This window comes from Scatophagus argus, chromosome 7 (genome assembly GCF_020382885.2).
Source record: "Scatophagus argus isolate fScaArg1 chromosome 7, fScaArg1.pri, whole genome shotgun sequence".
Taxonomy (NCBI): domain Eukaryota; kingdom Metazoa; phylum Chordata; class Actinopteri; family Scatophagidae; genus Scatophagus; species Scatophagus argus.
Window position 1 is genome coordinate 21,089,673 of NC_058499.1, and position 21,956 is coordinate 21,111,628.

A 21,956-nucleotide genomic window follows, 5' to 3' on the forward strand; every position below is an offset into this window, starting at 1 on the left:
GAATAACACAGTTGCTGGAACCCATTGGGTTTAAAGGCTGAAAGCTGTAACAACATTTACAGGCCTACCAAGGAGGAAAATAGCATTTTATTGTGTCCATTTTCTAAATTTACATGATTAACACACTGCGTGTTTGCCCCACCGTGTGTCCCCAGTGAGCTGATGGGATGCACTGCTGACACTCTGTGGTGCAGCACAGTATTACTTCTTCTTCATTCTAGCAGGACAGGACCGAGTCAGTGTAAACCAACAGTCTGAATGTTAAGTTGGCACGTCCCTGTCCTGTCCTTGTCCACAGGATGATGTTGTAGAAGATAACTGGCAGCTCAGTAAGTGTCCTGAAACTGCAGAACGAAAAGCAATCGTGATTTGTTGAAGTGTTTTCCTGGTACGGGCATGTAGCTGATCCATCCTGTAGTGGAGTGATCTGATTCTAGCTGCTATACTCCTTTAAAGTCTCTGAGAACAAGAGTGGAAATGAGAACAGCATGGAGAACACCATTTAATGTGTGTATCACACAGATTTACATCTTTGACAGATATAAAGCATCACACAATGTTACATTCATGTACCAGTGCAGCAGCTAATTATTATTTTTTTATTTGCAATTAATATACAAATGACATTATCAAAAAAAATCCTCAAATCAACTTGTTTGTTTTATATGTCCACACCCCCAAAATATTGACTGTACAACCATATAAAACAAAGACAAGCAGCAAATAAGTGAAAGATGTGCATTTGCTTGATATCAAGTAATTATCAAGACACATAGAAGTAAAGTGAAGAGACCAAACCTGATTCATCCATCCATCCATTTTCTATACCGCTTATCCGTCAGGGTCGCGGGGGAGCTGGAGCCTATCCCAGCTGACTACGGGCGAGAGGCGGGGTACACCCTGGACTGGTCGCCAGTCAATCGCAGGGCCAACACACAAAGACAAACAACCACACACTCTCACACTCACACCTAGGGGCAATTTAGAGTAGCCAATTAACCTAATGTGCATGTTTTTGGTATTGTGGGAGGAAGCCGGAGAACCCGGAGAAAACCCACGCAGGCACAGGGAGAACATGCAAACTCCACATAGAAGGGCCCAGACCGGGATTCAAACCTGGAACCCTCTTGCTATGAGGCAACAGTGCTAACCACTGCACCACCGTGCCGCCCCCAAACCTGATTCAATTTGCAAAACAAAACTTTTCACGCAAAAGTGCAAAGTCAGTCAACAGCACATGACTTAGTTACTGATAATTTACTTTACTATACATAATGGCAGCTGAAAGGCTTTCTATTTCATTAGCAGGTATACATGTACAGCCCTCTTTTTCTTCTTATTGATATCCTAATAGTTGGCACTCTTGACTGATCCATGTCTGCAGCCTCTCACCCAGAAGTCCTGTTTGAACAGGAAACACTACTAAGTCACTCTGGCATCAGTCTCTAATAAAGCCATGAACAGTCAGCAGCTTGTGATGAGAACCTCTGTGTTTATAGTTCTCTGGGCTGCAAGATTTTCCCAGGATTCATCAGGTTCTTTGGATCGAGGGTGTCCTTGAGACCTTGCATGACCTGGACAGCCGTGTGTCCCACCTCCTCACACAGCAGCGCTCTCTTCCCTAAGCCCACTCCATGCTCCCCTGTACATGTTCCATCCATGGCCAGGGCTCGCCTAGAGGGAACACAGATCATATGCTTTTACCAGAAAAAGATTATTATTGATATGATTTTTACAAAACCAAACAAAAAAAACAACCAAACTAATATCTAAATGTGAATACAGAGCTATCTGAATGGAACCACTTGAAACCTGTTCAGTCAGACAATTTGAGCTGCTGCTGCTGCTACAACACCAACGACACACTCCACCCACACTCAAATATAGACGCACAGGCTGTGTATTCATTTATGGCACTATGACAGGCCCATCATGGGTCCTTTTGCCCTTATGATCCAATGTAAAGTGCAATGTACAGTAGTGTATGTACTTTATATACAATGTACTTTCTATATATTTGTCCATATTTTTAGAGTAAGTCAGCAGAGACAGGACACTAACGCAGTGGGCAGTACTCAATGTACATGGTGTATCACACATTCCAAATACTGGTTTCCTGCTTTCTCAGGGGGTAGAGGGGACTGTTCATTAAATGCTGGGTTGGTCCTTTGATTCCCAGATTCCACCATAATGTCACCAAACCTTAAACTGCCCAGCATAGTTTTGTAAAGTAGCTCCTCTGTTTTCCAACCCATTGTTGGAACTGGATGACAGGTTGGTGTGGAAGAAGAACAGTGTTCACTGTGCCACATTAAAGTTCTAGAAAATAAATTTTGTAATGTCCTTTTTACTGGTAACCACTGATGCTTTTTTTGGTGTGATAAAAGCAGAAATTGAGAAAAAAAATTATCAGGATAAACTTCACTGTAAAAGGTATTTGAAATTTTGCCCTGACAGGTTTTCTGAAAGGATATAAGGGTAAATATAATTTTAGGGTAAATATAATTTTAAAACTACTATCTAGACATAAAAGGCTCATTGTAAGGTAATGAAAACACAATGACTCTTCGTTTAGTACACTAACATAATTATGAATATTACTTTCCATTTCCACTCCCTAAAATAAAAACATAAATCCCATAAATCCTACACATTTGATATTTAAATGCATTTAAATGCAGGCAAATAGAAATTTAACATTGTATATTCATCAGGCCCATTTCCAGTGCATCCACCTCTGACTCAGTGTTATTATCACTTCCCAGTCTCCCTATGATCTGAGTATACCCTTGCACTAATGGGACACAAAACATGCACAAAATAAAACTGTTTCACATCTGCAGGCAACTAAAGGAAACTATTTAATCATAATTCAATCCTAACATGTTTAACCTTATATCTTAATGTATGCATCGCTAACTTGAAACTTAAACAGCATATTTCTAATCTTGTACATTAAATATTGGTAACCCAGTAAGCATTTCACACTTAACCTGTGAAAAACTAAACATAACCTATTCTTTATGTCATGCTGTCTTATTCTGTATGTCCACCTTTGATTATCAAACCCAGAACTCCAACACTTCATATTTATTATTATTACAGTTATCGGTATCCGTGGCTTTGTTCATCTACTCCTCCGTCCTGTGACCCTTTCTAGCACTAGGACTGATCCCGATACAGCCAGTGGTTTTTACAGGCTTTCAAAACAGATTTTTGAGAAGCTCGAGTAGCCATTTACCAAAAATCACCATTTACAACACACTCTCCACAGCAGCCTTTTCAAAACCCAGTACTTCAAGCTAAGTCCTCTGAAATCAATATCAGCTAAGAGAGATGGGTGAGAGTGCGATGCCAAAGGGGAGATGAGTTTGTCTGAAGGCAGGCGAGCAGAGTGAAAAGGATTAGGCAAAGTGCAAGGAGGATTAGGGAGAAGAGAAAGGAGTTGAAGAGTGAATGACAGCGGATAACAAAGAAAAGTTGGTAAAAGGGAGCAGTGAGGCCTGTCGACCTGGCTGGCTTCTGGGCACAACATTTACTGAAGCTTCAAGCATATGTTCTATAACAACCCTTCAATAAAAAGCAGGTTAGTGTTATGATAATCAGAGATTCAGTGATTCATTCACTACATGAAAACCTGGAGGCTCATCAAGTGTTTCCTTGAGAGGTCAAATTCTACAGCAATGTTAACTACTTAGACTGCACAGTTTAATGTGTCCAGTGAATATGACCATTTTTCTTGTTGTGGGTCCCAATTAAACTGCAGCAATTCACAGTAGATCATTAGGTATCCCCATGGAGAAAAGTCCTGCCTAGTGGTGGATTTGTGAGAACGTGTCAGAGGACAGGAGACGTTCAGAGACACTTTACCTGGCCAGTCTCTCAGTGAACAGATGGACCCTGTGCAGCTCGTCTGGGTCACTGGGGTCCACCACCATCAGACAGTGGAAGTTACCATCACCCACATGACCCGCTATGGGACCTGAAGGTACAGTAGATAGCATTCACACCCATTAGAAATACAATATGATTTTCATGACCAAAGTCCATCAGCTGCTGCCCTGATTCGTGAAGTACGCTGAGACACTTCTATGTGATTGTGCCTTTTAAATGAGACTTTGTAAAAGGAGAAATAACACTTTTTTTTTTAATTAAAAGTTGAATTTATCACACATTCTATCAATTCATTACTCTCAGAAGTTTTGCTGTTGCTGCCTTACTCATCCAGTATGACCACAGCTTACAATGTTTTGGCAGATATTAGGCCTCGACACTTCTTTGTGCAATGAGTCATTGTAGACTGTAGAGTAAATTCTGTGTATCATATTTGATACCTTATATCGTGTTTAAAAAAAAAAAAAGAATGGAACATGCAGGTTTTGATATTGTGGCCATAAACCAAAACCAAATAAATTTTGGCCTCAGCTATACAGACTGTTAAGTCCACATTAAATGGAATGCACAAAAATGGTCCCTAAGGCCTACTGGTGCATCATTAAATAGTCACATGGTTGTAAGGGATCGCTGTTAGGTGTAAAAGCTCTGATTGTCACACTTTAATTATGATTCATTCATACATTCACAGGGCAGCAGTAATGCATCTAGATGCTTTACAAATGAAGTGAATCATATCACACTACTAACATGTAAACACCATCCATTTTGTTCTCTGCAGCGTACTCACCTGTGAGCCTGTTAGCAATCAGGTCCTCCTTTGTCTCCACTATGATTTGAGGCAGGCGAGACAGAGGGACACACACATCTGTAGCATAGGCCTGCGAGACAACCACACACATAGAGCAGATAAGGTCACAGTATTGGAATTGCATCAAGCGGTTGTCTTTTGTAATCACCAGGATTTAAAAGTTTAATAAAGAGAGACATAAAAGTGTGGTTACGGTGCTCACAGAGCACAGAGCTATCAGACAACCAGACGAGCTATTAATTACCCTGTTGTTCAGCATTATGAGGCAACACATTTAAGCAGCACTGAGTATCCCTTTGCCTTTTGCTCTAATGGTATTGACTTTTCCACACAGCAGTCACAGAGCAGAGTACTTGTAGTACGGGATAATAATGTGATACAGCCAGCTGATTATTGCTTCATCCCTTAGGAGTGGTTCAAATGAACAATGTGACATCGGCCTGACTTCCCACTGTTACCTACCATCAATCTGCATCCTTCACACCATTAAAGGAGTGCTTTGGTGGTCACTTGTCTTTGTTTCCCTTCCCTGAACATGCTTTGTACACTTGTAATATTAGTGTTTTATCACAGAGCAAAGAATAACAGCGGCATTTTGGCATAGCTACTCGGCTATGTAGTTCTTAATTTTAAAATATTGTGGGGGTCAGCGACTCCTATGGTTTAGTACGCAGTGCATTATGTATTATTGTGCTAAAAGTGTTCATTTTACCACAGCTAAACTGAGGAATGACTTTCTTACCTTGCAGCCAGGTCTGATAGCCAGAGCAGCGTACCAGGCATCATGACGAGCTTTCCACAACCGGTTCCGTGTCTCTGCATCTCGAGCCCAATGAAAATCTGAACCGCCATTACTCTGAGTGATGTCCTCTGCGGAAACACGCAGCAGAAATATTTTTGTTGTGACACTGCTAGTATATGACTTCCACACTTACAGGATTCTCAATAGGTCAGTCATGAGCTGTTGTGTCTATGTTGTCTGTGGTAAAATCGGCAGCCGCGCTTCTAGAAAGAAATCTAAGAAGGGAGATGACTTTTTTTTGTCATATTTGCCGGGTGTGCAGTTTTCATTGGAATGGGTGCCATTTTGGAGTCTGGTAACCATTTTGCATATCAATACATCCATGGTGGCACTTAAATCTGAAATCAATAAATTACCAGAGTCATTAGGGACCATAAATCTTACCACCAAATTTCCATCCGATCTGTCAAATAGATACAGAGCCTATAAAAAGTATTCACCCCCTTGGATGTTTTCCCCTTTTATTGCTTTTATAAACAGAATCATAGTCAATATAAATATAAATATATATTTTGGCTTTTTTTGACAAAAGAATTATTTTTACAAAAAGATGTAAATGTCACGTTTATGTCACAAAAAAGCCAATTCTTATTGACTACGATTTTGTTTATAAAAGTAACAAAAGGGGAAAACATCCAAGGGGGTGAATTCTTTTATGGGCGCTGTATTTCCCTCTGGGACGTGTTGGACTAATATTCTGGCCCTGCCAGCCCTCAAGCCATACAGCTGGCAAGGCTGATAAATAACCTATTTCTTCTCCACCCCATCTCAGGTGTGGTGAAAAGTATAAACTGAATCCATTACTGTCACATAAAGATAAACCTGTTTGCCATTATTGGTTCACTACTGACAAACATTTGAATTCATTCACTGAGCTTTTGTTGCGCAGCAGCATGTGACTTCAGCTGTTTAAACTCTGTGATGTTTGTTTGCTCACCGGTTGTGTTGACCTGTTCCTCGAGGCTTTGCTCAGAGCCGTGGAACTCCAAGAACAAAGTCGGCGTCACGGGGTAGGACAGAGAGCTGAACCTGTTGCACGCATCAATCATCACATCATCCAGAAACTCTGCATAGAACACACAGTCAGAACACACAGAGAGTGTGATGCAGATAGTGGCAGATTAAAGGTCATTCTTCTGACCTGTACATAATGGTTAAATACATATTTTTCATCAGCCAAAAAGTGACATCAATCCTATTTTCACAGCTATGTGAAATATTATTTTAATATTTTATGATACATTCCCCTGTCCTGTATTCTATTATCCCCCGACTACAGGTACCGCTTTTTTCTCAGGAATCAATAAACTTTCATCTCTTCCTTGTTTTGTCTTTAAACTCAGTTCTGCCAAACTCCATTCATCTTTCCTCCATTTCTCAGAGGTTGTGTTTTCTTTTCATTAAACCTAACGACTTCAGCTTCTGGATAGAGTGATTATAATAACATGTCGAACTCTTTACACACTTTTAGCTTCCCTCCAATGTTGTGTCTGAGCAGTCCTGAGATACCACTACAGTTCGTTCATATTTAATTCTATCTTCAGTCTTGGCCACATACTATGAGGACAGAGGCAGATTATCAAAGACATGATATGATATGATGTCTTATTCTTCAAGCATGTACAATAGGTGGGATTCCATTGCTAAAATTATTTTTGCATTTGTAAATTTGTATATTTCATACTTTATTCAAACCTGTTTGAAACACCCCCCCTCTCAGTGTCTTTATAGACCAATCAGATCCAAGCATCACAGTGAGAGTTTTTATTAGACTGCGGTATCTCTTTTAATGCACATGCTGAGAACAATCATAGACTGTGAACTGATAGCTTTCACTTTCAGAGACTTTCATAGTAAATTTTAACAACATCACCCACTTCTGACATACGTCCATCCTAAATGTACTTCTGAAGGAAGCCATTAAACCAGATCTCACCACTGACAGATCACTTACTTAGCAGTGAATGATGAAAATTCCTCCTAGGTTTTAAGAAGATGACACAAGATATCAGTCAATATTAAATTACTGCGACAGACATCCTGAGCCTTGTTTAGACTGGAGCCAGATGTGGCCAGACAAGAAGCCCATGGGTTGAGGGGGGGTAGTGATTGATTACTCAAGCCTTATTACTAATTACTGCTTCCAACAGAATACAGTTGACAATAATAAACAGAAAACTTCTTGTGAAATGATATTTTGACTTTTTTGTGCGTGTGCGAACCATGAGATGATCTCATTAACCAAGTGTGATTCAGAGTGCTCTGAAAAAAGACTACAAGCTTGCGGTCAAGACCCCTAAATACTTGCAAATACTGCAAGTACAGATGTTGGAACATACGGTTGATGTTTTCTAATCCTCTCTCCTGTGATGGACTGTTGTCATTTGTCGCTAAGGTTAACAACCGGAGCTTACTGAACAACTCTGTGTTCAGTGAAATGTATTGGGAACGGTGCAGTTATCTGCTGTATGGATGTAAGGTATTATCTCCTCACCAATGCGAGCAATGGGTACTCCTGCTTGCAGAATCTGCACTGTGCTGTCCACAGCAGCCTGGACCGAAGGAAAAGAGCAGACAGCTGACACCATGGCCTCCGGGATGCCATACAGGCGCAGTGTAGTCTTGGTGATGATCCCCAGGGTGCCCTCTGACCCCACAAACAGGTTTGTCAGGTTGTAGCCTGCTGATGTCTTCCTAAATATTGATAAACGTAGAAAAAATAGAACATTCAATCTGCACTAAGCGGCGTTGCATATTTGTGAATGCAAAACGAGCTCACGTACCTCGGCCGTCGGCCTTTCCCGGCCGTGTGAATGATAGTCCCATCAGCGAGCACCACCTCCAAGTTTAAAACATTTTCCCTCATAGTTCCGTAGCGCACCGCATTGGTGCCAGACGCGCTGGTGGCAGCCATGCCACACAGAGACGCATCAGCACCAGGATCTGAGACGATAAACGCACATCAGTTGTATTTAAAAGAAGGTTTTTGATGATAAGAAGAGGTCCAGCTGTTGAGGGGGATTAAGATTTCTTATCACTACCTGAGGGATGTATGAGTCTAACTTGTTGTAAAGACAATTAAAAACATTTTTCCATGTCACCTCTCATAGAGCAACACTAACACGATCTGCCTTGGTGCCGCCTTACTGATCTAAGCTCACTGTATCTGAAAACATATCTGTCATCACTGTCTTTCTGTCCCGCAGAGCAAAAAAATGTGTTCTTAGCGCAGGGAAGCTTAGACTGGTTCACATCCTCAAATCCTTGGTTGCCAGAATATGAAAGATTTATCTTACAAAAGGCTTTCTTAGATGACTGACCAACAGGAAAATAACAAAAGCAAATTCATCCACATGCTGGACTGCTACTGGCATGCATGACAGACCGGGCTGACTGAAACACTGCAACACGCATGCACAAAGAAGCCACAGTCACTGAGGGGGGAGAAAATTATATGCCGAACAAAACAAAATTAAACCAGATAGTCACACTGAATTTCCATTTCTTTTGATTTTGTGCATCCACATTGACATTGTGATCACATTAGCTGACTTTTTTTTTTCATTTTAAATGCTCCTGTGACAAGTCATTTCCTGAGCTCTGCTTGGTGATTTACAGGCAGTAAAAACTAAGAAACATTGCGACTGACCAACAGGAAACCACAGGCCAGTGTCCCGCAGGTAGGCATTGAGGGCCTTCCGAGTCACACCAGGCTCCACTGTCACGTCAAAGTCCTCCTGGTGGAGATCCAGAACCTGGTCCATGTTCCTCAGGCTGAAGCACACACCACCCTAAGAGCAGCAGAAACATGTACACATATAGTACACACTGGCTACATTTTGGCTGAATCTGCAGCCCCCCTCAACACCAACAAGCTTTACAGCTAGGAGTTTCTGTGTTGTGTAGCCCATAGAGCGTGTGCACTCGTGACTTCCGCATGGGTTGTGACACTCAAAGTGCATCCACTGTTTTAAATAAGAGGCGCGTCACATTCACTATTCTCTGATCTCTTCCTGTGGGCTTAATACAGTATTTACCTCAGGAGTTGGTAAGGATGTAAAATAAAAATAAAACAGCATTTAGGTTGGCCAGGTGGCCAGAAACATGCCTCCAAATGAATGATAATGTTGTTCTGTAACTGATGAGTGTGTAAATAAGAAACTGTTTGCTAACAAGTTTACTATGTTGACTTAAAATAAATTGTTTCCACTGCCCCCAAGTTGTAAAAGCATTTTGAAAGGCTGAAATTTTGTTTTTTAGTCTGCAGAAGCATCGCTGTCCTATTTTCTCTGTATATTAGTCAAGCCTCTGACTGATCTAAGCTCATCTCACTTTAAAGCCAAAATTGCAAGTACACATGATGGTGCACAATATATTTATTACTGTTCTAATTTTAAACATATCAAGGCACAGCACACATACACTTACACGCACAGACACACTTATACATGGGCTTACTCTCTCTCACCTTCACTGCGGTGACCCCTCCTTCCAACCCAGTTCCAGTGCCAAAGGGGATGATGGGAAGGTGGTGGTTGTGGCAGACCTTAGCCAGGGCACTGACCTCCTCCACACAACGAGGAAACAACACCACATCTGGAGGATGACATCTGGACAGCAGCAAGGCAAGGAGAAGTGATAAAAAATAAAGAGGTCAGTTTCCCATAAGAACAGTATACAGACTAACCATTTAGTTCTGTTGAATTGGCCGAGCTTTATCTCAAAAGCTGCACTGATCAGTATGTTTGTACGAGCGATGGATGAAATGTGTAACATGAAAGAGAGACAATTCCCACTCAATTCTAGGGCTTCACTTAGCACTAGGAGGCTTTTTAGCTTCTTTGAAGTCATTGTTTATGGTTTTCCAGTCCAAAACTCAGCTCTCATTAATCTAATTTCAGCAAAAAAAAAAAACAAAGCAAAACACGATGAACCATGGAGTCATAACAGCTAAAAAGAAAGTGAATATTGGACATAACTTGCAAATATATATATGTTACTGTATTAATCGGGAATAAAACGCTGTTTTGTTCATTTTTTCATAGTATTTAAAAAACACATTTAATGCAATGTGATTATTGTGTCTGTGTGACAGAGACTGACCTGTGCACAGACTCATCTTTGCCATGTTGCTCTCTGACAGCTTCACCCAATGACACTCCATCCTCCCCACATACAGACCTGAATGCAGAGAGCACACTGTCCAGAGCAGCACTCTGTGCAGACACACACACATGCCCTCACATATAAATGATTACACACAGTGAAGGAGAGTGAGTCACCACAAGTGAGTGGGAGGAAAAGGTAAAATATAACACTGTACACTTCAAATGGGCCTTGGTATGTTCTGCTTAGGTAGAGAGAACAAAGTGCCAGACTTCAGTCAAACTCTGTTAAGTTAGTTAGTGTTTCCCTGCTTATAAAACCAAAGGACTTTGCCAACAATGAATTCAAAGACTTTACAAATTAAAAGCCACTGAAACACTGACACGATGGAAGTGATGTAATAATGGTTCTTTCTGACATTTCTTTCTGACTTTTAGAACTGGTCTCATGGCTTACTTTAAGGATCTGCATACTATGCAGGATTTGTCAGTTGCTGTTTGTAAATGCAACAGCAGGCAATTCTGCTGATAAACTTAAATGTTGACATCCGATCACCTGGGAATAAGAAACATCTCAAACACAGCAGAGTAACAAGAAAGTAAGAAAATATAGGAAGAGAGCAGAGTCTGTGCAGATACATACACTTTTAGTGGGTCCTAAGTGAAGACTGAGAGGGATCATTAGTGTTTTTAAAGGAAAATCCTTTATAGTATACATTTAAAAAAAAACTGTAAGAATTCTGACTCTGGTATCAGTATGAATATAAATATCTAAATATAAAAAAACATATAACATATACATAAAAAAATAGACTAAGAGTCTAAAGCCATACTAGCAGCTCTGTGAGTCCGTAATAACGCATAGTAATGTTTTGAGTTAAAATAGATAGATAGATCTAGATAGATACTTTATTGATCCCGAGGGAAATGCTAACATTAGTAGGCTAACATGCTCACTGCTAACATTGCTAACATGTTGGTGTTTAGCATGTATCATGTTTACTGAGCCTGATCCACTGAAGAGATGATCAGTATTCAGCACCTGGGAATGTCAATGTAGGCACCACATTTTATAGCAATCCATATGATAGTTGTCAAATCACTTCACCAGAACAAAAAAACAAAACAAACAAAAAAAGACCTGGATAATAACCTACAATGGTGCATGACCAAAAAACCTGGAGAACAGGTCAGTGGCATTCAAACTGTGAAAGCCAGCAATCTTTGCACAAAAGTTCATGGAAATCCAGACAGTATAAGGGCAAGGGCTAAGACGTAAACTGGTTGAAAGTGGTTGAAAAAATATTCAGATCCTTTACTGAAGTACAATCAAAATCACACTGTGAAAATAATCCACCACAAGTAAAAGTCTCTTGCATTCCAGACCTTACTTAAGTTACAGTGTGTAAGTAAAATGTACTTTAAGTGTAAAAAGTAAAACTCTTCATAGAATTCATGGCAAATTGTGCATACAGTAAAAGGGGGATGCAAATAATTTCTGTCTCCCTTCCTTTTGTCTTACTCCCTCTTGATGTTTTATTTTTCAATGTTCTTTTTCTGCCTCTTCTTGGTCCACCACTTTTCCATGATTCTACAGGAAGCACATGCTGGGGTAGCTTCAATAAAACTTTTAAATGTGAGTAAAAGAATTTATTTCACTTCATTTCATTTACAAAGTAGTGGTCAGCTTATTTTCATATGATTAACGGGTCAAATAGGTAATTCTTTCATTTTTTGATGCAGTCTAAATATAATTTAATCTTTACTATATAATATAATATTTGGATCTCCCTATACAAAAAAATATCATAAAACCATTTCAGACTGAACTGGTGCAGATTTTAACCTGAAATTTTGAACAGCAGTAGTTCAGTTCTACAGACAAGGAAAGAAAATTCAGCACCAAGGACAGCAACAAAAATATTGCAATCTGATTGGCTGTCAGCATATTGCAATTGTCCACAGCTGGCTCCTATGTGGCAGGCAAGAATTCTACCACTGAACCACCACTGCTTGGCAAAAGAGCTTTTTGGGTGCTCAAACTCTGAATTGCAGGTTAAGCTACACTGTGTGACTTACTGGTAATCAGTGTAGAGATTTTAGACCTGGGGTGATGTGGGCTCTCTATTTTGAATGAGTAAATTTAGGGGTGTTGAAATAAATTTTGTTCGTACAGAATTAATTGTACATACGGCTGCCTAGATACATAACCTGTCACAAAGCAAATCCATGATTCACCATTATTTTATTTATTATATTTTCAATATATTTTTATTTTTGATTTTATTTTGAAAGATGATACAGGAATTCATAGTGCCTTCCTGTTTCAATAAAACTTGTTCTTTGCGTGAAATTGTTTTTACACACAAGGACTCAGATACACTCAGATACATATATAGACAGAAGTATTGAGTTGGCGCTGTTTATTCAGGGGCTGGGCTTGGCCCCTTACTTCCAGTGAAGGGAACTCTTAATGCTTCAGCATACCAAGACATTTTGGACAATGCTATGCTTCAAACTTTGTGGCAACAGTTTGTTGAAGGTCCTTTTCTATTCCAGCATGACTGTGTCCCAGTGCACAAAGCAAAGTCCTTAAAGACATGGCTGGATGAGTTTGGTGTGGAAGAACTTGACTGGCCCACACAGAGTCCTGACCTCAACCCCATCCAACACCTTTGGGATGAACTGGAACAGAGATTGTGATTCAGGCCTTTTGGTCCAACATCAGTGTCTGACCTCACAAATGCTCTACTGCAGGAATGGGCAAAGATTCCCACAGAAACACTCCAACATATTGTGGAAAGATTTCCCTGAAGAGTAGAAGCTGTTAAAGCTGCAAAGTTGCTGTTTTTAGAAATTCGATGTGATTGAAGTGCCTGTTAGTGTAATGGTCGGGTGTCCCAAGACTGTCGTCTATATGATGGACACACGCTGCGTGTGTGTGTGACGGTAGTGGGGATGTGATAACTTTCTGTGTATGTGCACATTTTCGTTATGTGCATGTGCATGTGGTCTTATGTGCACGTTTTCAACGACTTCACCCTGAGCGGAATCCCATAGTAATACCCTCAGTCTGTTTTGCATTTATTTGACCCTAACAGCAACTATCACAAATATCATTATTACAAGATCAGCAAATAGCACAACTTAAACAGATCTTTTTCTAGCTAGAGCTAAATCATTATCACGAACAAGAGCTAAGTTATGTAATCAAGCCCAGTAACAAACACAAATACAAAAAAGCACACTTGCCGCGAATTATACACTTCCACCTAAAGGTTTAGCTACCACAACAGGTTTAGCTACTAACAAAACAGACCTAAAGCTGACATTATCCCAAAACCCCTCAAAAAGTGCAGCCAAAAATCTTAGTGGGTTAGCTAACGCCACACGTTCAGGTGGACTACATTTCGCTTGCTGCTGAGTTTTATCGTCGGCTATTACGTAATAACAGCTGAGTTAAGCTAAGTTAATAACTTATGTTAGTGATATTAAGTCGAGTTCTTTGGCTGTTAATGGGTTGTTCGTAAGTAATCGGCTGGAATTGTTTCACCTGATCTCACATAGTGCTGCTACACATGTGACCTCTTGTAAGGCAGCAGTGAAATGAAACGCTAAAGTGTAAATATCTTAAACGACACTTACTCTTGTGGTGTTTGTCGATTTAATGTTGCGACACTGCATTAGGCAGTGCCGATGTGACAGCAGCTGTCTGCTCGGTATCACGTTAAATAACATTGTTTACCCTGCACAACACTAACGCAAGAAGTCCCTGACTGACAAGAAATAAAACAAAACAAAAGGGTTTAATACAAGACTTCCGGTAAGTTCTTTTCAGGTTAAAAAACATAAAGAATTAAATCTCATTACTTAAGAATTACTTACAACAATTGATAATAATTAAGTAGCTCCCATTCCCATTATTTTTAGTGTATGTTTGATTTCTATTGTACTTTTTTCATTGTATTTGTTATATGCTCTCTTTATTTCCTTTATCCAGGATCACAAACTTGTCACTAAAACACTAACTAAACAAAACCAACCACAAAATCTAGTCTTCAATAAAGATACAGATTCTTATCAGCAGATGGATGAAAGACTGAAAATTTCAGCTAAGTTTTGCTTATTTAATGATTTTTGAAGACAGTGATCACTTTGAGACAACCAATTGAGTTGAATCACTTGATCACTCTGCTCATGCGTTTAGTTTTAGCATGTTAGATTATACTGCTACTGTCTGAAAAATCTTTGGTCGTCTTGACTATGAAGTGTCCACTTCTTATTTACAGTTCTGGAGTCAACACAAGATATTACACATGATATTCTCATATCATTGCTTTGGCTCAACATTTGAGTTTATATATATGTTATACATTAAGTGTTCTATTCTATAAATTATTATAGTATATATTGAAGTAATTAGGGAGAAGGGGTGAGACTGAATAAGCTAAATAAGTGTTAAGTCTTGTTGTTTCATTGTTTTTCTTCTTCTTTTCTTTTTTGTTTGTCTATGTTAAAAAAAAATAAATAAAATAGAAAAAAATAATACAAGATTGTATCTCCGTTATACAATCCTCATAGCTCAATTTTCACTTTTTCAATACGCATCTCATACTTTTATTTTGAAGAACAGATTTACATTTCCGGTCATGCTGGTATGTGGTGTGAAGAAGGACGGGGTAATGTCTCTCTCCTGTCAGCGGGTGGCGCTGCAAGCAAAAAAAGGGTCAAGATTCAAAGTGAAATTCACGGAAGTTACAGGTGAAGGTGAAACAGAATCTCCTCCAGTGGTTCTGCCATTCCGTACCTTGTTACGTCGTTAAGTAAGTTAATTCGCTGTGACGCCTAACTAAATTTAAGTCTTCCTTACTGTTGTGAAATTATTCAGTGAGGCTTTATGTGAATGTTGTTCAACGCTGCGTGTTTTTCAGCATTGCTAAGTTGGCAGCATACAGCTGCAGCAGCACCCATACGTGTGTACAATGCATGAAAACTGTTAACAGCAAAGAAAACACTCAAAATGTGAAGTATTACCTGCTAATACGCTAAAGTGCCCCTAAATCCCAGAAGTTAAATCATTTTGAATTGATACACCACCGTCTACACACAAACATTTACAGACACTGACAGTTAATGTTTAGCTCACTAGTTACCCAAAGTTATGTAGCTTAATGTTACTGAACTTACCACGAGGAACAAACTGTATTCCCAACATGATGAAGTGTTTAAATGTTTAAATGTTGGGTTTGCGCAAGAAAGGCAACGTACACTGCCACAATTTTGAACGTGGTCTGGGACTACAGGGACATTTGCTCTGCACAAGAGAACTGGATAATGTACAGTTAGTGACGCATGAGTGTTTATCTTTGCGTAATTGTGTGACTACCCCTTCAACAGCTGTGTTGGAGAGGCTATGTACCCTGTAGACCTTCCAGCTGTGGATGAAACTGGCCTGACATCAGCATCTGAAGAGTACCTTTCTTCTTTACAGTCAAGACCTTATAATAATGATGTGTTTCAGTCATCATCGTCAAAGACGTCAAAGGTACCAAAACACTTGTATTGTCTCCACTACTTACTTTTTTACTGCTTGACAATTAAGGGGGTTTGAGTGAAGGATTGAGTAAAGGAAGAAATATCCACAACATTCACCTCTTAATTAATTACTGTTAACAAGCAGCATTATGGAGGCAGCTTTGCAAACATCTGGTTTTGTTTGGAGGTCTTCCTTTTTGTCACCATATTACCAGACATTGAAGACAAGTGCGATTTGCATAAAAAGCGGTTGTGTTTGTTGCTACACTGGTGTCTGAAGGTCAGGGAGTTTAGATGAAGTGCATGAAGCCATCTTCCTTTCTACTCAGGTGATGATAACATCAAACAATGTAAAGCGCTTGCACGTATTTGAAAATGACCAACCTGACTGTACTCTGCTGGCTCTTCACCCTCCTGATGATCCAACACAAGGTCTGGAAGTAAACACTGTGCCCTTATCAGACGCACACAAAGACAAAGATTAACACCATCTGCTTTGCCTTTCAGTGTTGGCTTTATACCTCCATGAGGGGTGGTGGTGTGTGGATGACGTCTTACGAACATCAAGCAAATCCAGAAGTGGCTTGATGTCGGTAACTGTGCTTTTGTACATCTGCCTGTATGTCAGTGTCACGATAGCACAGTGATAAATTAAAAAATGTCTAAAAATAGGGACAACAAGCCTATAGTGTGAAACTTGCTCTAAAGTCAAGAGGGGATTCAGTTCTCTGTCATCTAATTGATGTCTTAAACACATACAAGTTAAACCTGCTGCTCTTGTTCTCTGCAGGGAGAGCACATTTCTCTTTGGTTCACTCATTTCCTTCCACAAGCCAAGCTGAGGTTGTATCACAGGAGAAGGTTTTTTGAAAACAAACCCAGGGATTAGTCCCTGTTTCCAATCTGTGCTCATGTGAGACAGGTGCTCCATTAGGGAAAATGTATGTTGCCAAACCAAAGCATTTTACTGAATCTTTGTTCTATTGCTTGTATGATTTTTTTTTTTTACTTTGGTTTAAATCCTCAAGAAGCCCTAACAGCAAAGGTGGTTCACCCTTAAGCCTTGTTATAGGGTATATTAGCCTGATGTGAATTACTGCACATCCTCAAATTCTGTATGTTTAAAGCAATTTGCCATATATATAACATATGCCACAGATTTCAGGAGAGGAAGGTGTCACATATGAGGAAAATAGATGGAAAGGATAGAATAGGTTATCACAGTGAACAGGACCATGTGCTAATCTGCTCAGTTAATTGAACTGAGAGATTCCAGAAAAATTAATTGTCAAGTTGGTCTAATTGTTGGTCTAAGACCTGGGCAAACTGTTCCACAAAGGGCCGGTGTGGCTGCAGGTTTTCTTTCCAACCAAGCAGCAGCACACCAGACTTGACTCATTTAATCAACTGATCTCAGTCTTCAGACAGTTGATTGGTCAAACTGTGTGCTCTTGGTTGGTTGGAGCAAAAACCCGCAGCCACACCGGCCCTTTGTGCCCAGGTCTGAGTCTAAAATAATGAATCGCTCAGCTGTAAATGCAACCATGGCCACTTCCAGCTTCCATACTCTCATTCTGTAGAATTCAGAGATGTCCATAGGGAAACACAGAGTTCTTGCAGTTCTTGGTATGAAACTATTGACTTTTAAATTGTATATTTGCCGAAAAGGTCATGAATTCAATAACGAAATGACTGAATCCTATCATATCCGCTAACAAACCTGATCATATTACTAAGTTCCAAAAATATAAGTCAACCTCTGAAAAGAAAAGTTAAAAAAATGATTTTATTCATTCCCTATACTAATTTTTACCAGAGCATGTGGTCTTTTGTGCTGTTTGTTTTCATCACTGCTAAGTCAGTCCTAAGTCGGTGTGTTTTCCCCCAGGTGCAATCCATTATGGAGAGGGTGATTGTGTTCCTGCTCAGTCAGGTAGTGGAGAGGTCCTCAGAGGAGGAGGTGTTGTTCTCCCTGCACCCCCGTACAGAGAGCTGCAAACTGCTGTGGAAGGACAGCCAGGTGATCGGCTTCTACACCGTCAAACATAAAGGTAGGATGAAGGATGAGAGGATAAAACGAAAAAACGAGAATAAGAGGGATTTTGTGCTCTCTTCTCTTGCTCTTTAGCAGTGATATCTTTACATGTAAATCTTCTATCATTGGCAGTTGATCCTCTTCAAGGTTCCAACCAACATACCATATGCTCATCACCTGCTGATTCTGTATTACTGCACACAACATGACATTTAAAGTGAAGTCAACAATAACAGTTCTGCCCTCATTTTTCTGAGCAAAGGATAAAGTATTAATATCACATCGCTGCAAGTAAAAGTCTGGTGTCTTTATGATAAAAGCGAACCCATGTAGCAGCTGGCAGTAGGATAGTGGGTTTGCATGAGCAGTAACTTACTACAGCTCTGACATGGTAAAAAAAAGACTGAATCCTTTTGAATTCCATGCAGAAAAAACATAGACCATAAATAAAGAATCCTTATTAATTTGATGGATTACGTTCTTTAAAACTGTTACCCTCCTCTGCTGGTTTTTCAGGCAGCCTGTGTGACAGTTGGAGCAGTCATGGCTACCAGCTGCCTGTTCTGGACACGGTGCTGGTGAGGAAGAGCTGGAGGAGGAGAGGCTTCGGTCTTCAAATGCTGGAGGATTTCTGCTCCTCATTCTGCACAGAGAAGTTTCTGGGAGTCAGCTCTCCATTATCACCCAGCATGGTGGCAGGTCAGCTAAGGTTCTCCTTGTCATCCCTTATCCCCCCCACAAAGCCCCTTTATTTGTTTATATTGTTTATATTCTCACTCTCTTCTTTCCTTTTCTTCATGTTTTCTTGTCAGTTGCTGTGCCATGTTTAGCAGAAGAATGCACATAGTTGAACATTCATGCCATGTGGTACCAACTAACAAAATTACATGGAAATAACCACATGTGCGCAGTGATGATGTATTTATGTTCAAACAAAACACACCAAACATCATTGTGTCTTTTTTCTCCTGCTGTTGCATTTTAATCTCAATTCCAAAACTTACTCACAATTCCAACAGAGTTGGTTAATAGGAATGAATCTGAAAGCTAAGGTCAGCAGTGTCAACAGACTTTTAAGAAGCAGCACATTATAAGAATCAGACTAACTATAGCTGACAGTTACCAGGCTGTGTGTTTGCATCTGCTGTGTGTTCAGTGTGCAAGAGGTTCCTGCGGCAGCACGAGGAACATCAGGAACGTCTGTATGAGGTGGAGGCTCCAGGAGGCTGGTCTCAACGCCGAAATATCTGGCTCAACATCCAGCTCGGCCGCTACTCCCTACGTAGGGATTGTAACTAAAATGTTCCCTCAAGATTTCAGTGTTTTCTTAGTGTGTCTACATGTAAGTGTACCACCATTTTTATGTGACTTTTGTCCTTCTAGGCATTAACGAGGAGAGTAGTCCAGCATCAGGAGACACACGGAGGAATGACGGAGATGGCTTCTCTCAGAATGTATGTGTGAATCTCATCAAATGTTTGTTCAGACATTAGTGTTCACAGACCATAAGTCCTACTGACTTTGGTCACCCATCAGCCTGTCTTCTAGTGCCACGAGTAGGTCAAAGTTTTCACTTGTCCTGTGAAATGTTTCCATATGGTTTGGCACAAGCTTTTGTGCATACATCCATTGTTCCTATACAGCGTGATCTTATGATATATTGACGGTGTCCTGACTTTTCTTTTAGCGCCAAGGTGAGGTTGACATTTGTGGTTTTGTGTGAAATGTCTCAACAAAGGATTAGCATGAAACTGGGTACACACATGCATGTTCTCATTAGAATAAATTGTTAAAACATTCCTTCAGCACTATCATCAACTAAAAAATGTAAATTTGTCCAATGTGTTGGTTGATGTCTAAAAAAAACATTCCCAACACCCTCAGCTGTAATTTGTGTTTAGTGCTAATTAGCAAATGTTAGCATGATAGCACAGCACATGGAAGAAATTAGCCTTCAAGTCCAGAAAGCTCTTTGTAACACCTGTTTAACATTGTGAAAGAGTCTGCTTTTAACCCAAGTCACGATCCTTTCCTAAACCTAACAGAGTAGTTTGTTGCATATATCTAACTAAGTAGTTTCAGTGTCTGACCGAAAGGCGACTGCAAACTTAAAATAATCTTTTAAAAAAAGACCATGGTCATGGCACACAAATCCCAGTTTCCTGGGTTTTTTCCCTCATACGACGCATTCATCCACAGCAGCTCTTCATATGAAATGCTTTCTAAAACCTTTATGTGCTTTCTGACAGAAAGAACTGAAGGCTAATGTCTCCCAATCGGACATTTTGAGACCACAAGAATCTTTTCATAGTTCATTTGTAGGACGCCATTTTGAGGGACTTTTTAGTTCTTGCTGCAAGTAGGTACTCTTCCAGCATAGCATGAGAGTTGGGTGATTGGTCCAAACATAAGTAACATTGACTGGTTGAACTGGTTGCAGCACTGCCAAACCTTAGTGAAACATTAGCCATGCAAACAACAGTTTGTAGCAGTAAAAAGTGAAACAAAACACGGACAAATTGTTGTTGTTATATGTCGTTTAGAAGAACCCAGAACAGAGTTTCTGCACATACAATAAATGAATGAAAGTTGTCTTGGGACCATTGAAAGGCATTCTTGAAAATGTAGGAAATATTTGAAGTAGACAAGAAAATAACCAAACAGTGAAAGAAGAGAATGGACAGTAAATTTGACAGACTGACCTTTAAATACACTAAATGTTTTCTCAACATGAGGAGCTTTTATGAATTATTGAAAGCGACGGGCAAACTCATATTTCAGGAAAGTTGTTTACGTATGATTTCAGGAATATGCGTCATGACAACAATAACAGTAAAGATTGTGAAATACAAAGGAAGATTGTTTCCTTAAGAGTCTTGACAAGTCAGGAGGTTTTTATTGTCATTTCGGCTGTTTACAGTAACAGTGAAACAAGACAGCATTCCCCCAGGGTGCGACACTAGAATTTAAATACACACTGTACATAGTGCAGACCGACTTAAGACTATACATAGTGGAAGATTATAACAGGTATTATAACACTATACATGGTGCACAAGGACTGTGCAGGCTATACACACAGCACAGAGATTATACAAGACTATACATACAACAACAAGGAGCAGCACTGACCATTAGTCATTATATTGCCTAAATAATCTCAGTCTCTCTCTTCTTTTGTTATTTTTAAGATGCAGATGTACATTTGTAGACAGGACCTGACTTCATCCGACACCTGCGGTCTGAACATTCCACTGGCTGTTGACTCTTCTGAAGAACAAATTAAACCTAGTTATTCAAGCCAAGGAGGAAGCTCCCCAAGCAGCAAGATTTCTGTAACAGGATGTGGCCCTGCAACCCACGCCAAAGATCTGGACTCTGGACCTCTTCCCAGACCTCCACTGTCCCTGAACACAAAACAAGCTGGGATATCAGAGCCTTTTCTATCTGCAGGGCCTCACAGAGAGAAGCCAGAGGCGGAGGAAACAAAAACGAGTCCCAAACGAGTCAGAAGGACATGAGTTAAATCATGGATATAGACACAGGTGCTGTGTGCAACACCAGCCTTCAGAACTAGTCATACAGATTAGGTGGAAGTTATAAGTTTACAAACCTTTTTAGACTAAATTAAATTAATACTGCAGTACAATGTAAGTCTTATCATTTGATTATTCTTGTTGACTTTTTCAGAGGACTGATTGGGGCTGTGCAAACTATGCTTCATTGACACCTCCATCAGTCTTACTTTTTTGGGCTGGACAAATTACACTTTTA

The 21,956-nt window shown here is 39.9% G+C and overlaps 2 protein-coding genes across 3 annotated transcripts; one reads left to right on the forward strand and one right to left on the reverse strand.

Annotated features, from left to right (window-relative positions):
* Positions 1-69: 69 nt before the first annotated feature.
* On the reverse strand, positions 70-14,415 carry ldhd (lactate dehydrogenase D). Its single transcript, XM_046394865.1, has 12 exons — positions 14,258-14,415; positions 10,611-10,723; positions 9,976-10,117; positions 9,157-9,298; positions 8,291-8,450; positions 8,002-8,201; positions 6,445-6,573; positions 5,448-5,575; positions 4,685-4,775; positions 3,871-3,982; positions 1,179-1,674; positions 70-798 (listed from the first exon to the last, which is right to left on the reverse strand). Exons 1-11 carry the CDS (start codon positions 14,348-14,350, stop codon positions 1,494-1,496), a joined length of 1,491 nt encoding a protein of 496 aa, XP_046250821.1. The 5' UTR covers positions 14,351-14,415; the 3' UTR covers positions 70-798; positions 1,179-1,493.
* Positions 14,416-15,281: 866 nt separating this feature from the next.
* Positions 15,282-21,828, forward strand: fam169b (family with sequence similarity 169 member B). Of its 2 annotated transcripts, none has more exons than XM_046393953.1 (9): positions 15,282-15,435; positions 16,010-16,157; positions 16,477-16,579; positions 16,655-16,740; positions 18,036-18,198; positions 18,699-18,881; positions 19,339-19,464; positions 19,566-19,636; positions 21,374-21,828. In XM_046393953.1, exons 2-9 carry the CDS (start codon positions 16,026-16,028, stop codon positions 21,701-21,703), a joined length of 1,194 nt encoding a protein of 397 aa, XP_046249909.1. In that variant the 5' UTR covers positions 15,282-15,435; positions 16,010-16,025; the 3' UTR covers positions 21,704-21,828. The 2 variants fall into 2 exon arrangements, with proteins under 2 accessions (XP_046249909.1, XP_046249910.1); XM_046393954.1 differs by having other exon boundaries at positions 21,380-21,828.
* The last annotated feature ends 128 nt before the right edge of the window (positions 21,829-21,956 follow it).